Source organism: Scyliorhinus canicula, chromosome 1 (genome assembly GCF_902713615.1).
Source record: "Scyliorhinus canicula chromosome 1, sScyCan1.1, whole genome shotgun sequence".
In the NCBI taxonomy this organism is placed as follows: Eukaryota; Metazoa; Chordata; class Chondrichthyes; order Carcharhiniformes; family Scyliorhinidae; genus Scyliorhinus; species Scyliorhinus canicula.
The window spans coordinates 55,279,388-55,292,304 of NC_052146.1; the positions used below are offsets into that span (position 1 = coordinate 55,279,388).

Genomic DNA, 12,917 nt, shown 5'->3' on the forward strand with positions numbered 1-12,917 from the left:
GGTTGAAGACATACTCCAACACTTCTGCATTAAAAAATGGCGACACACCAGCACGGTACTGAGGGAATGTTGTACCATTCGGTGCCATCTTTTAGAAACATTAACGGAGATCCTGCCTGCCCTCTGGGCGGTCATAAAGGATTCCACGGCACTATTTCAAAAAAGAGTAGGGGTGTTATCCCGAGTGCCCTAGTCAATACTTGGCCTTTAATCAACATCACAGAAAGTTGTTCATCATTATCACGTTGTTGTTTGTGGGAGCTTTCTTTGCTTCCTATATTACAACAGTACATTTCAAAAGTACTCCATTGGCAATGGAGCACTTTGGGATGTCCTGTAATTATAAAAGGCACTATATAAATACAAGACTTCTTTTTTATTCACAAACAAACGTGATTAAGTTAGGACTCGAGGGGAATGTGCCCCAGAAAAAAATTCATCCTATTAAGCCACATGGTAAATCTTCCTGCATTCTATTTTGTGCAAGGTGTTATCCTGTACGACACTTAGTTATTTGACAAAGAAAGCACCACCGGAACCTTCAAAAGTATGACACAGAAACAAAGAAGCAATTTCAGAAGTAGCTCCAAGGAACAATAGGTCAGAACAGGAATCAGGTGAAATCAAATATATTAGAGGTAAACTTTATTTTAAAAGTTTATAGTTCACACAAATCTTTCAAAGACTGATGTAGTTCTTCCAGAAAGATTTGCAGATCTTGAATACTAAATTAGACCAATTAACAGAGAATGGAAATATAATAACTAGAAAAAAAATACACATTCTTAGCTACAACCAACAATGGAAGCAAAGGCAATGGCGTAATTGAGTATCAATCCGAATAGGTCAGCTGACCAAAATCAGATTGTAGTAAAGCAAGTTTCTTGAATGGACATGGTCCCACGGCACATTACCCAATTACTTGTTGATTTTACCAAGGATGTATATTTATTACAAGCATAACCATTAGTAGATTTTTGGCCTTTTTTTCAAAAAAAGGTCACAGCAGAAAATATTCCTCTCAAGAGAGTTTATTATAAACAGTGTTATTGCTGACAACGTTTACAATTTTCCCATGACCCTTGATATTTTACCTGGTCAGTTCATGATGTGGCCAAACTAGCACCTTGATAAAATTACAGCATTCATAACATCCAATTTAATAGTGGATGCTGCTGAATAAGAAAGTTATTTCTGTGTCAAGCCTAGTTGCTTTGGGTAGGCTAAGGAAAAGGATTCAATCTTCACAATATGTTTACCTACATCATTTGTTCATGGGATGTGGGCGTCGCTGGCTGTGCCAGCATTTATTGTCCATTCCTGAGGGCATTTAAGAGTCAAACACATTGCTGTGGCTCTGGAGTCACATGTACACCAGAAAAGGTAAGGATGGCAGATTTTCTTACCTCAAGGACATTAGTGAATCAGATGGGTTAACAACAAAAAAGACAATGGCTTCATGACCATCACTGTAGACTTTTTAATTCCAGATTTTTAATGAACTAAAATTTCACCATCTGCCATGGTGGGATTCAAACTTGGATCCCTAGAGCAATACACCGGGTCTCTGGATTACTAGTTCAGTGACAATACCACTATGCCACTGCCTCACCAATAGTTAACAGTGTAAGCATTTCAGCATTTATCATCCAAAGGAAGTGGTGAAATTGAATCCTGAGGTTTCCGGAGATCCAAACTCAATTATCTTAGTTGATGACTTTCCCTAGTTCTCACATCACAGTCATGTGGTGTTCCTTTCTCTAGCAGGTTTGGGAATGGGCGATTTGATTTTGCAAGGCATATCGGGGTGGAGGTTGCAGGATGGAGGACACAGAGAAGGAAGAGAAAGTCACCTTGACTTGCTTTTTTCACTCAACTCATTTTCTGCCATCAATTGACAAGCAGAATTTGAAAGTGTAGGAGGGGAGTAGCAGAAAATATCTATTGTGCAATCGACCCTCATCCGTCCACTTGGAGGTTTCTACATGGTGTTTGGGCTTCTGCAAGGCGGTGGGGGAGGAGGAGGAGAAGAAGAGAAGAATATTGAAAATACCATTTCACACACTTGTTGGAAACCAGTGTACTACTAGATAATTAAGCATGGAAAAGTCACATCAAATAGCCTACATAAGCAGAGCAATGCATGGAGGGTTATTTTGCTAAATAAGTGATATCCTACCTTGAACAAGAACAATTCACTCTTTGGCCAGGCTCTGTAAAATCCCAGGAAGCAGCATTGCTGGAGACCTCTTCCTCAGAATTTTCACTAGTTGAATGTCTTCTTTAATACATGTGTATTAAAAAAAAGACAGTGTTCATATCTCTTAAAATATTCAACTTTACAATTCAACTCATTAATGCATGAAGATTAAATTTTGCTCATTGTGGTTGCAAGTTTTTGTTTTGCTGGTATGTGTCTTGTCATGTATTGACAAGCAGCAGCTCTGTATTGATTCGTCAATTTACCTTTCTGTTCGTACTGGCGCTGGAGGGTGTGCAGAGGAGATTCACTAGGTTAATCCCAGAGCTGAAGGGGTTGGATTATGAGGAGAGGTTGAGTAGACTGGGACTGTACTCGTTGGAATTTAGAAGGATGAGGGGGGATCTTATAGAAACATTTAAAATTATGAAGGGAATAGATAGGATAGATGCGGGCAGGTTGTTTCCACTGGCGGGTGACAGCAGAACTAGGGGGCATAGCCTCAAAATAAGGGGAAGTAGATTTAGGACTGAGTTTAGGAGGAACTTCTTCACCCAAAGGGTTGTGAATCTATGGAATTCCTTGCCCAGTGAAGCAGTTGAGGCTCCTTCATTACATGTTTTTAAGGTAAAGATAGATAGTTTTTTGAAGAATAAAGGGATTAAGGGTTATGGTGTTCGGGCCGGAAAGTGGAGCCGAGTCCACAAAAGATCAGCCATGATCTAATTGAATGGCGGAGCAGGCTCGAGGGGCCAGATGGCCTACTCCTGCTCCTAGTTCTTATGTTCACTGAAGCAAACCGAGGATCACTTTTATGTACAAAATACGGCAAAGTATGTGGAATATTCCCTGGCTAACCATTTTAAATGCAAGTGACCAGAACTGCCCTCAATTCATGTTTAAGAAGTCAGAATATGGATCAAACTTGATGGGCTTATGCAGCAATCCTGGGAAATGACAGGCCAAAATCTTCCAAGAATACAGACTATAACCTAAACAAAACCTGGCAAAATAGGCAGATATCAGGTCAGGTATAACAAGATGAAACATAGACCCGTGAAAGTGAGTTGGTGAAAGATAAAATGTACTGAGCCAGAAAAGCCATCAACTCTTATAGTTAACCATCTGTTGCGGCAAGCTAACTTATTTGAGCTCTGCTTCAGGTGTACGGAAAGGAAGCCTCTTTTTTTTTCTTTATCTAGCATGGCGGATGGAGCACTTCAGGTTGCATGTGCGCACATGCTTATTGTCTGCACGTTTGGACGGTCAGGAGGCCTCATAGCATCTGGAAAATAGGCAGCACAAAACCAGATTTCTGGGCTTTAGGTTCAGTGGAAAAAGAGAAAATGGCCTTTGCGGGCATCATGTTCTTCCTTTAATATGGCTTTCAGTCAGAAACAAAAAAAAAGCAAGTGGAAAGCACGGGAGAGAAATAAAGTGAGCAAGGAAAGAAAAAAAAGTCAAATTAACTGGCTACAAACAAGGAAAAAGATTAAGCTGCTTACTTGGAGCACAAAGGAAATTAAAGTAATATTAAATACAAGCAAGAAAAACAAAATACTTGCATTGCCAAATGTTGTGGGGAAAACAAATAGAAAGATGTAGATTTAGTAGAACAAAAAACTTGGCTGCAAACTGGACAGGAGTGGAAAATAGAATGCTATAATATATTTAAAGGAGGCCAGAATAGGAAAGAAGGATTTGCACTTTTGGTAAAGGGAATTCATGCTGGAAAGGACTAATTCAAACAATAAAATGGTTCAGAGTTAGGTAACATTACAAGTGGGCAGAAAATTATGAGTAAACTTGTAGACAAATCAGAGAGATGGGTAGAAATGCATCTATTAACCTAGGAGATCTAACTCTCCGCTCATTCACTTAGACAGAGTGGTAGGAAACAGAGAAGAAGGAATGACATTCCTAAATAAGTGTAGGGCTCTAAGGATATAAAAGAGGTTATAAGACATGCTTCAGCTATACAAAGTCCTGGTTAGACCTCACCTGGGAGTACTGTGTACAGTTCTGGGTGTCACATCTTAGGAATAATATACTAGTCGCGGAACCGGGTGGAGCATAAAATAACGAGAATGATGCCTGGATTTGAGGAATAAGCTACAAGAAGAGCTCACACTGTTGTTTATTCATAGTGCTTTAGTATTTCCAGACAAGCAGATTTGTAGCTGATCAGGGGCACTTTAAGAGAATGATTGCATGATGTCAGAGATGAAGTAATCGGCCATTCCTGCAGGCAAACGGGCAGTCTAACATCACAGCCTGTAGTGTTAATATCTTATAAATAAAGCTCTGCATTGTATTTGAACTTCCAAGGGCTGCAGACTCGAAACTGAATCCGCCACTAAAAACTGGCGACGAGGAAGCCAAACAGTTGGACTCATCCCCAAAAATGAAGTCAATCAGCGCTTGTAGGCACCTCAGACAATAATAAATACTTGAAATCACCGCTACATGAAAACTGCCGATGGGGAAACCAAACAAAGATTGCAGCCACCGGGGAACTGAAAAAAACACTGAGAAATCTGAAGGGAACAATCTTGGAGAGAAGTGTGCCACATGCTAGGCCCGAAACAAACTCGGTAGCCGTGAGGAGCAAGTACCCTGCAACAACAAATAGTTGGGGTTGTTGCAAAACACAAAGGGAAACAGGCTAAGCTGGGGTTGTGCCTTGCTTTGGGGAGAAAGAAAGCAAAGTAATGCTAAAAATTCAGGTTCTTCCATAGAGAAAAGTAACAGGAGATTTTGATACTGTGGGACCTTGATAAGAATAGAGCGATGGAGCTCATATACAGAATAATTTGACTATTTCGTTCAAGTTAACAAGATGGTAGGTGTAAAAATTCCAACATTCCTACACATAATTTGGGGGGGGGGGGGGGGGGGGAGGAAGGAGGAGGAACCACAACACATTTTTAATCACCTTCGGAGTCAGAAAAGCAAGGCACAAAAACACACAAATAGGTGGAAATTTTGCAGAGCCACTGCTCATCAAAACCTTCAGTCATCGCAGAAAGCTTTAGGTTTCAGAAGCGCAACCAAGAAGAAGCTGAATTGATTACACAGTTTGTAGCCACCCTGAAAGACTGGCTGAACACTGCAAATTCAGGGACATGTTAAATAATACCAGAGATAGGTCACTCTATGGTTTAAGGAGTGAAGCTATTCAAAAGCAGTTGCTAACAGAAAGCAACCTGACCTTAAAGAAAGGTTTGGAAGTTGTTGTATCCATGAAATTACCCACCAAAGAAACTCAACAGTTTGAGTTCAAGCACAAGAATTCACTAGGCAGGGCAGCACGGTGGCACAGTGGTTAGCACTGCTGCCTCACAGGTTCGATCCCGGCTCTGGGTCACTGTCCGTGTGGAATTTGATTTGATTTGATTTATTATTAGTATAGTATAGTGAAAAGTATTGTTTCTTGCATACTGTATAAATCATACCATACATAAGGAAGGAAGGAAGGAAGGAAGGAAGGAGAGACTGCAGAATATAATGTTAGTTATAGCAAGGTGTAGAGAAAAGATCAACTAAATACGGGGTAGGTCCATTCAAAAGTCTGATGGCAGTAGGGAAGAAGCTGTTCTTGAGTCAGTTGGTACGTGACCTCAAACTTTGGTATCTTTTTCCTGATGGAAGGAGGTGGAAGGAGTATGTCCAGGTGCGTGGGGTCCTTAATTATGCTGACTGCCTTTCTGAGGCAGCGGGAATTATAGATAGAGTCAATGGATGGGAGGCTGCTTTGCGTGATGGATTGGGCGACATTCACGACATTTTGTAGCTTCCTGCGGTCTTGGGTAATGCATCTGTCGAAGTTGGTAAGGGTCATAGCTGACTGCCAAATTTCCTCAGTCTTCTGAGGAAGTAGAGGCGTGGGTGGGCTTTCTTAACTATAGTGTCGGCATGGGGGGACCAAGACAGCCTGTTGGTGATCTGTACACCTAAAAACTTTAAGCTCTCGACCCTTTCTACTTCGTTCCCTTTGATGTAGGCAGGGGCATGTTCTCCACTACGCTTCCTGATGTCGATGACAATCTCCTTCATTTTGTTGACATTGAGGGAGAGATTATTGTCGTCGTACCAGTTCACCAGATTCTCATCTCATTCCTGTATTCTGTCTAGTCATTGTTTGAAATCTGACTCACTACTGTGGTGTCATCAGCAAATTTGACAATCGAGTTGGAGGGGAATTTGGCCACACTGTCATAGGTGTATAAGGAGTATAGGAGGGGGCTGAGGACACAGCCTTGTGGGGCACCGGTGTTAAGGATGATCGTGGAGGAGGTGTTGTCTATCTTTACTGATTGTAGTCTGTGGGTTAGAAAGTTCAGGATCCAGTCGCGGAGGGAGGAGCCGAGGCCAAGGCCACGGAGTTTGAGATGAGCTTCGTAGGAATGATGGTGTTGAAGGCTGAGATGTAGTCGATAAATAGGAGTCTGACATAGATGTATTTGTTATCTAGGTGTTCCAGGTTAGAGTGCAGGGCCATGGAGATGGCGTCTGCTGTGGACCTGTTGCAGCGGGAGGCAAACCGTAGTGGATCAAGGCAATCTGGGAGGCTGGAGTTGATTCGTTTGCACATTCTCCCCGTTTGCGCATTGGTTTCGCCCCCGATTTGCAGGGTAGGTGGATTGGCTATGCTAAATTACCCCTTAATTAGAAAAAATGAGTTGAGTACTCTAAATTTATTAAAAAGAATTCACTAGATGTCAGCTGAAAAGCGAATGCGAACATATCGCACTTGCCATAGGTGTGCAAAAAATGGGATTATCGATGCAAAGACAACATGTGCAGAAATTGTGGCAGAAAGGGCCACATTGCACATGTTTGTTGGAAAAAGAAATAAGTTTCAGACAAATGTTGCAGGGAGCAAGACCGAATAAAACAAATGGCAAGCCGAGTCAAGGAAAAAATGTCTACATTGTACAAAAAGGACACGAGAAGGAACTCTAAACAATCCGAAGAAGATCAACTGTCATTAAATGTACCAACTATTGCAGGTGCAGCAAACAGATATTGGGTCACTTCATTTCAGAACGGTGGGCCAGTGAAGGTGGAGGTGAACACTGGGCAGCCATCTTGCTGGTGCCAGAGACTGTTCATCTGAGAAGGTCCGACATGTTGCTCTGCAACCTTCAAAAAATCTACACGAGAGAAGTGGTTCCGTTGAGGGGTGGTATTGATGTTAAGAGTGCTATTAAATGAAAAGGCAGCAGCTTTGTCCTTGCATATAGTCAAAGGAAATTATCTGGCACTAATGGAAAGAACTTGGCTGGAAAAGACCAGATCAAATTGGGCTGAGGTAAATCTCATGACAGATTTCGAATCAGGCCTACTGAAAATCTTTAAGAAACAATGCCATTGTCTTCAATGGTGAGCTCGGAAGCATGAAGGATATCTCAGTAAAGTTGAAGATCAAGGGAGAAAGTCAGGCAAGATGCTTAAAGGCTAGCTCAGTTCTGTTCACAATCAGACCCAAGGTAGAGGCATTATTAGATCAGCTGGTCAGACCAGGAGACCTTGAACATTAACATGAGTGATCGGGTTATGCTGATCGTACCCGTGATGAAAAAAAAAGACAGACCTGCACACATTTGTGGTGATTTTAAAGCCATTATTAATCCTGCAGTGTGCAAAGTAGTATCCTCTACCCCTGATTGATGACCTATTCGCTGCTTTAGCTGAAGGCCACAGTAACATCAACCTCAGTCAAGCATCTTCAAATGAACGTGGTTCAGGACTCGCAGCAGTTATTGATGATTATGACACACCTAAAGGGTTTTCTTTTGAATCAAAAGATTACCATTTGGTATCACTTCAGCGGCAGTGTTGTTCCAACGAGCTATGGACCAAATCTTAAACAGATTAGACGGAGTCCAGTGTTACCTGGATGACATCTTGGCTACCTGAGAGAATGAGGAAGAACACCTCGGCAACCTAGATGCCACACTCCAGAGATTAGAATATTATGGATTAAAAGCCCGAAAAATCAATTGTGAATTTTTCCAATCTTCAATTGAATATCTGGGTCATGTTATCGACACCAAGGGACTGCATAAGTCGCCTTCGAAAGTCAAAGCTATTACTGAGGTAACCAGACCTCAAAATGTCAACCAACTTCAGTCTTTCTTAGGCTTACTAAATTATTACAAAAGGTGTCTCAATATGGCAACTATTCTAAAGCCCTAGCACAACTTGCTGTGTCAAAATAAAAAGTGGAAATGGATGGGGGTAATCAATGAGTGCGCATTCATGCAAGCCAAAAAGGCACTAATCAAGTCAGAAGTCCTGACACATTTTGATCTAAATTTACCCCTTTAACGGTCATGTGATGCATCACCTAATGGGGTTGGCCAGTGGGTTCCTACATAGTGCCCAGAGGTTAAGAGAAACTGATAGCCTTTGCATTGAGGATCCTGAATAAAGCCAAAAGCAATTATGCGCAGATAAAGAAGCCAGAGGAATCATTCTTGGAATAAAACGGTTCTACCAATTCCTGTATGGGAGGAAATTCACTTTATTGACGGACCATCATCCACCAAGAACATTTTTTGGACCTCATACTGGGATTCCATCACTGGCAACGAGCAGAATGCAGAGGTGGGCATGTCAGCACACACAAACCCAATCAAGTATAGTCAGTCAAACCTTTATGGGAACACAGATGGGCTCCCCCTGACCACCCTTACAAATAGTTTGTTGCTAAGCAGTTTGTTTGGAAACATTTTCTACTTCCAGCAAGTAGATAACACTTCTGTATCCGCAGGACAGGTGAAGCAGCATAGCAGAAGTGATCCACTAGTCAGAGGTTTTGAATATGTTCTTCGAGGCGAGACTTCAGGAGCAAACCCAGAGTTAAAGCCATATTGCATCAGAGACTTGGGTTATCCGGACAGGCAGGTGGTCTCCTCCAGGGAATGACAGTCGTCATCAGCCCACCATCATTAAGAAAATATGTAGTAAACCAATACACAAAGGCCACTGTGGTATTGCAAAAATGAGGGAGATAGCCAAGAGTTAATTTTGGCGGCCAGGGCTAGATGCCAAAATTGCAGAGGTGGAATGTGCTCGTCTTGTGCAAAAGTGCAGAACCTGCCGCCATTAGCCTGTTGCATCATGGGAATGGCCAGAAGAGGCCTGGCAACGGCCAAAGAGGCCTGATCACATTGGACCATTGGAAGGGGGGCACGATTCCCATTCTAGTCACTGATCATTCAAAATGGCCTGAAGTTGCCATCATGAAGTCAATGCATCGGTGAAATCTTCAGCAGTTTTGGTTATTCTGAACTGGTGAGCGATAATGGACCACAGTTCTTATCTCAAGAGTTCATAAACTACTTGAAGGAGAACAGAATTCAATGCATCCTGTCTGCTCCTGTTCACCCTGCCACAAATGGGCTGGCAGAATGTTTTCTACAGACAGTGAAACATCCATTAAAAGTAACTAGAGAATGAAGGTTCATTGGCTAAACATTTGAGTAAATTCCTGATCACATACAGGAATACTGCACACTCAACAACCAAGTTTCTCTTGCGTTGCTAATGGGTAAACATCAACTATGCATAGATATCAATTTGCTAAAACCAACCAACACAAAAGAAATTGTCGAGAAAAAGCAGCAGGATCAGGTCACATGGCAGGCGAACAAGGTATAAAGTGTCATGTTTTTCACCAGGGTCAAGAAGTTTTAGCAAGAAACTATACTACAAGTGAAAACTGGATTCCTGCCACCATCTTAGCACAAACATGACCGATCTCCTACACTGTACAAACTCGAGACAATATAAGATGGAGAAGGCATGCCATTCAGCTTTTGGCAACAAAAACAGTCCATCAGAGGCAGAACCGACCAAGTCTGAATCCAGCTGTGCGAAGAGACGACTTGGGCTTCCCTGACAATCTGACACTAACTAAACCAATTGGGGAAGGCAGCATGTCAATTGAAAATCAAACACAGATACAACCTCAGATCACTACGTCAACTCCAGTTAGATAACCACTGATGACGCTCACACCAAGCGAAAAGACACCAGAGATTGCAGCAAGTACTAAAAAGCAGACTCCGAGGTTTGCCAACAACAGAGAATGACGACCGCCGGAACATCGAACCTGTTGATCGACTGTTCTGGTCACTAATTGATTGTTAATGTCATACAGTTCGTTGTGTCAGGAATCCTTGATTTAAAAGGGGGAGGAAATGTTGCGCATTCATAGTATTTTTAATGTTTCCTCACAAGCAGCCTTGTGGCTGAACCTGGGCACTTTAAGATTGCGTGATATCATCTCCCGTTTGTGCGGCTGGCACCGTAGCCTGTAGTGTTAACATCTTTGTAATAAAGCTGTACATTTTGGTTGAACCTTCAAGGCCTGCAGACTCAATCTTAAATTCACCACAACGCACTTCGGGAAGTCTAAGGGTAAGAGGCAGCAAGAGAAATGGAACCAGACCTTTCAGGAGTGAAATACAAGGTAAAGGGTGGTATGGGTTCGGAACACTACTTTCCTCAAATGGCAATTGATGCTATATCAGTTTTTAATTTTAAAGCTAAGATTCATAGATTTCAGTTAGCCAATGGCATCAAGGGACTTTGGGCATAGGAAGCACATCAGTCACAATCTCACTGAATGGCTGAACTGGCATGACGCACTGAATACCTGTTTCTATGTTCTAATTGTGAGGTGGGTCCCCTGAGACACCAGAACAGAAGTTAGTGGAAAATAAATCAATATTTACAGGGCTACTTAACAAGTACTTTGCTTTAGTGTTTACTGAAGAGGCTGTTCAGGAGAAAGCAAGTCCTGAACTGGTTAAAAGTGAGATAAAGAATATTATAAATATAGATTCAGAGAAGCTGAACTGTAGGACAAACCTCCAGAGCACAATGGGAATCAATCAGAGGCCCTCCTGTGCACAATAAATCAGTTGTAACAATCAATCCGTCACAAGTAAATTGGGGGAAAAAAATCAGTTTCCATATCTGAATTCTCATCTTTAGAATACTCTGAAGCCATATTTAGAATGACTGATATTATTTGAAAAGATGCATGACCGATTTAAACTAACCAGCTTGTCCAATTTGGAATTTTATCAAAACTCAAAATTTCACCTAACAAACAAAAAAAAATGTGAAGCAAATTATAAAAAATTAACAAGGAATTGACCAAAGATCAGCCAGATGAAAACAAGCTCCTTTTTAGTCAGCCAAATAGTTGCAAAGCACAAAACCACACCATCAAGCCGAAGAGTTTCCAAACCCATTGATGTAGGTGCACAGGTAGTTTCTATTTGTCTAATATATAGTCTTGATAAAAGGGCAGACTCTACTTGTCCAAGCCCAAGTTGGTTAAATGCAGGTCAGCAGCACAAAAAATTAGAGTTACCAAATATGTGCCACCTGCACCCCCTTCGCTCAACGCATCCCACATGCCATGATTTGCAGTAGCTGCCCACCACTGGCCGGCTGCAGGACCTCAAGTAGCACATTTTCCCAATGTTCACCCCCCCCCCCCCCCCCCCCCCCCCAAACCATGGCTGGGGTCACCAACAGGAATGGCTGGTGAATTCTGAAGACTGACTTGGGGCAAGAGTGATGACAGGAAACTTGTGCATACGGCAATGTGCGTGTGGAAATGCATTCAAGTTGAGTGATTGATGGATGATCGTAAAATAGGCAATCGTGGTGTATTAGGCACACAACTCAATAACACTAAATTCAACAATCTTTTAAGTCACCTATTTGATGTTGATCCTGATTGCACAACTATCTGAGTGCAGATACAGAGGAAATTCCACCTACCAGTGGAATTGTGAGTACAACTAACATTCTACCATTCTGTCACATCATACTTACTTCAGTTGCGTTTTGTTCAAATTGCATTCTTTCCAGACTTTCTGAACCATCTGGTTGGTTATTTTCTGAGGAATTTTACCAGAATGTTTTGGGCTTGATGCATTTACAGCTCCTTCTTGTCCACTCACATGACTGATGACAGTCTGTGCAATCCCATCACCTGCATTCAGAAAAATAATGTATAGTGACAACATCCAAAATGCAACCCCGGAGATTGACTTCAGATAATCTTTAACAGTTATCTTATATCGGCTCAACCATAAAACATGTCACAGCCCAACACAAGATAAATAAATATTTCCCTGAATGAAAACAGATAAATCTAAAAATAAACCAGTAGTGGAATTTGTCGACCTTCTCAGATTGCTGTTAAAATATATTTTGCTTTCAACACTCAGCAAATTTTCAATCAAGAAATTTCTTAACCCCAGGGACATGGACATTCAGCTTCATTAATGGAATAAAAATTTTCATTTCTCCCAACTTACCGTCACAAATATCAGGAATTTGAGTCAACCATGCTGGTTAAAGGTAGCAGTCGCAACATAGTTCTGGCGATAAGATACACTCACAACAAAATACTTCAGCTATCTGGGTAATCAAATTGTGATAATGTTCAACATTTACCATCCCCTGAAATAAACAGTCACTCACCATGACAGCAAAAAAATTACATATTGCAGAGTAGCAGGTCAGAAATTGGAAAATCAATTTTCTCGATAGTCAATGTGGCAGTTGGAAAGAGCATTAGAACCCTGGCTTTTCAAAAAATTATGCTCATGCAGAAAGAAAATGATAGACCTCTTGTCTGTTATTAAAGATTATCGCCTGCAACTTTTTACTGGACCATTTA

The 12,917-nt window shown here is 41.5% G+C and overlaps 1 protein-coding gene across 1 annotated transcript in view; it reads right to left on the minus strand.

The window, feature by feature from the left end:
* Positions 1–12,917, minus strand: part of LOC119962803 (mediator of RNA polymerase II transcription subunit 13-like) — a 311,329-nt gene that overhangs the window by 84,883 nt on the left and 213,529 nt on the right. Inside the window, exons 8-9 of the mRNA XM_038790899.1 lie at positions 12,065–12,224; positions 2,180–2,281 (exon numbers count right to left, since the gene is read on the minus strand). Coding sequence (XP_038646827.1) covers positions 2,180–2,281; positions 12,065–12,224 — 262 coding nt within the window. The remainder of the gene's footprint in view (positions 1–2,179; positions 2,282–12,064; positions 12,225–12,917) is intronic.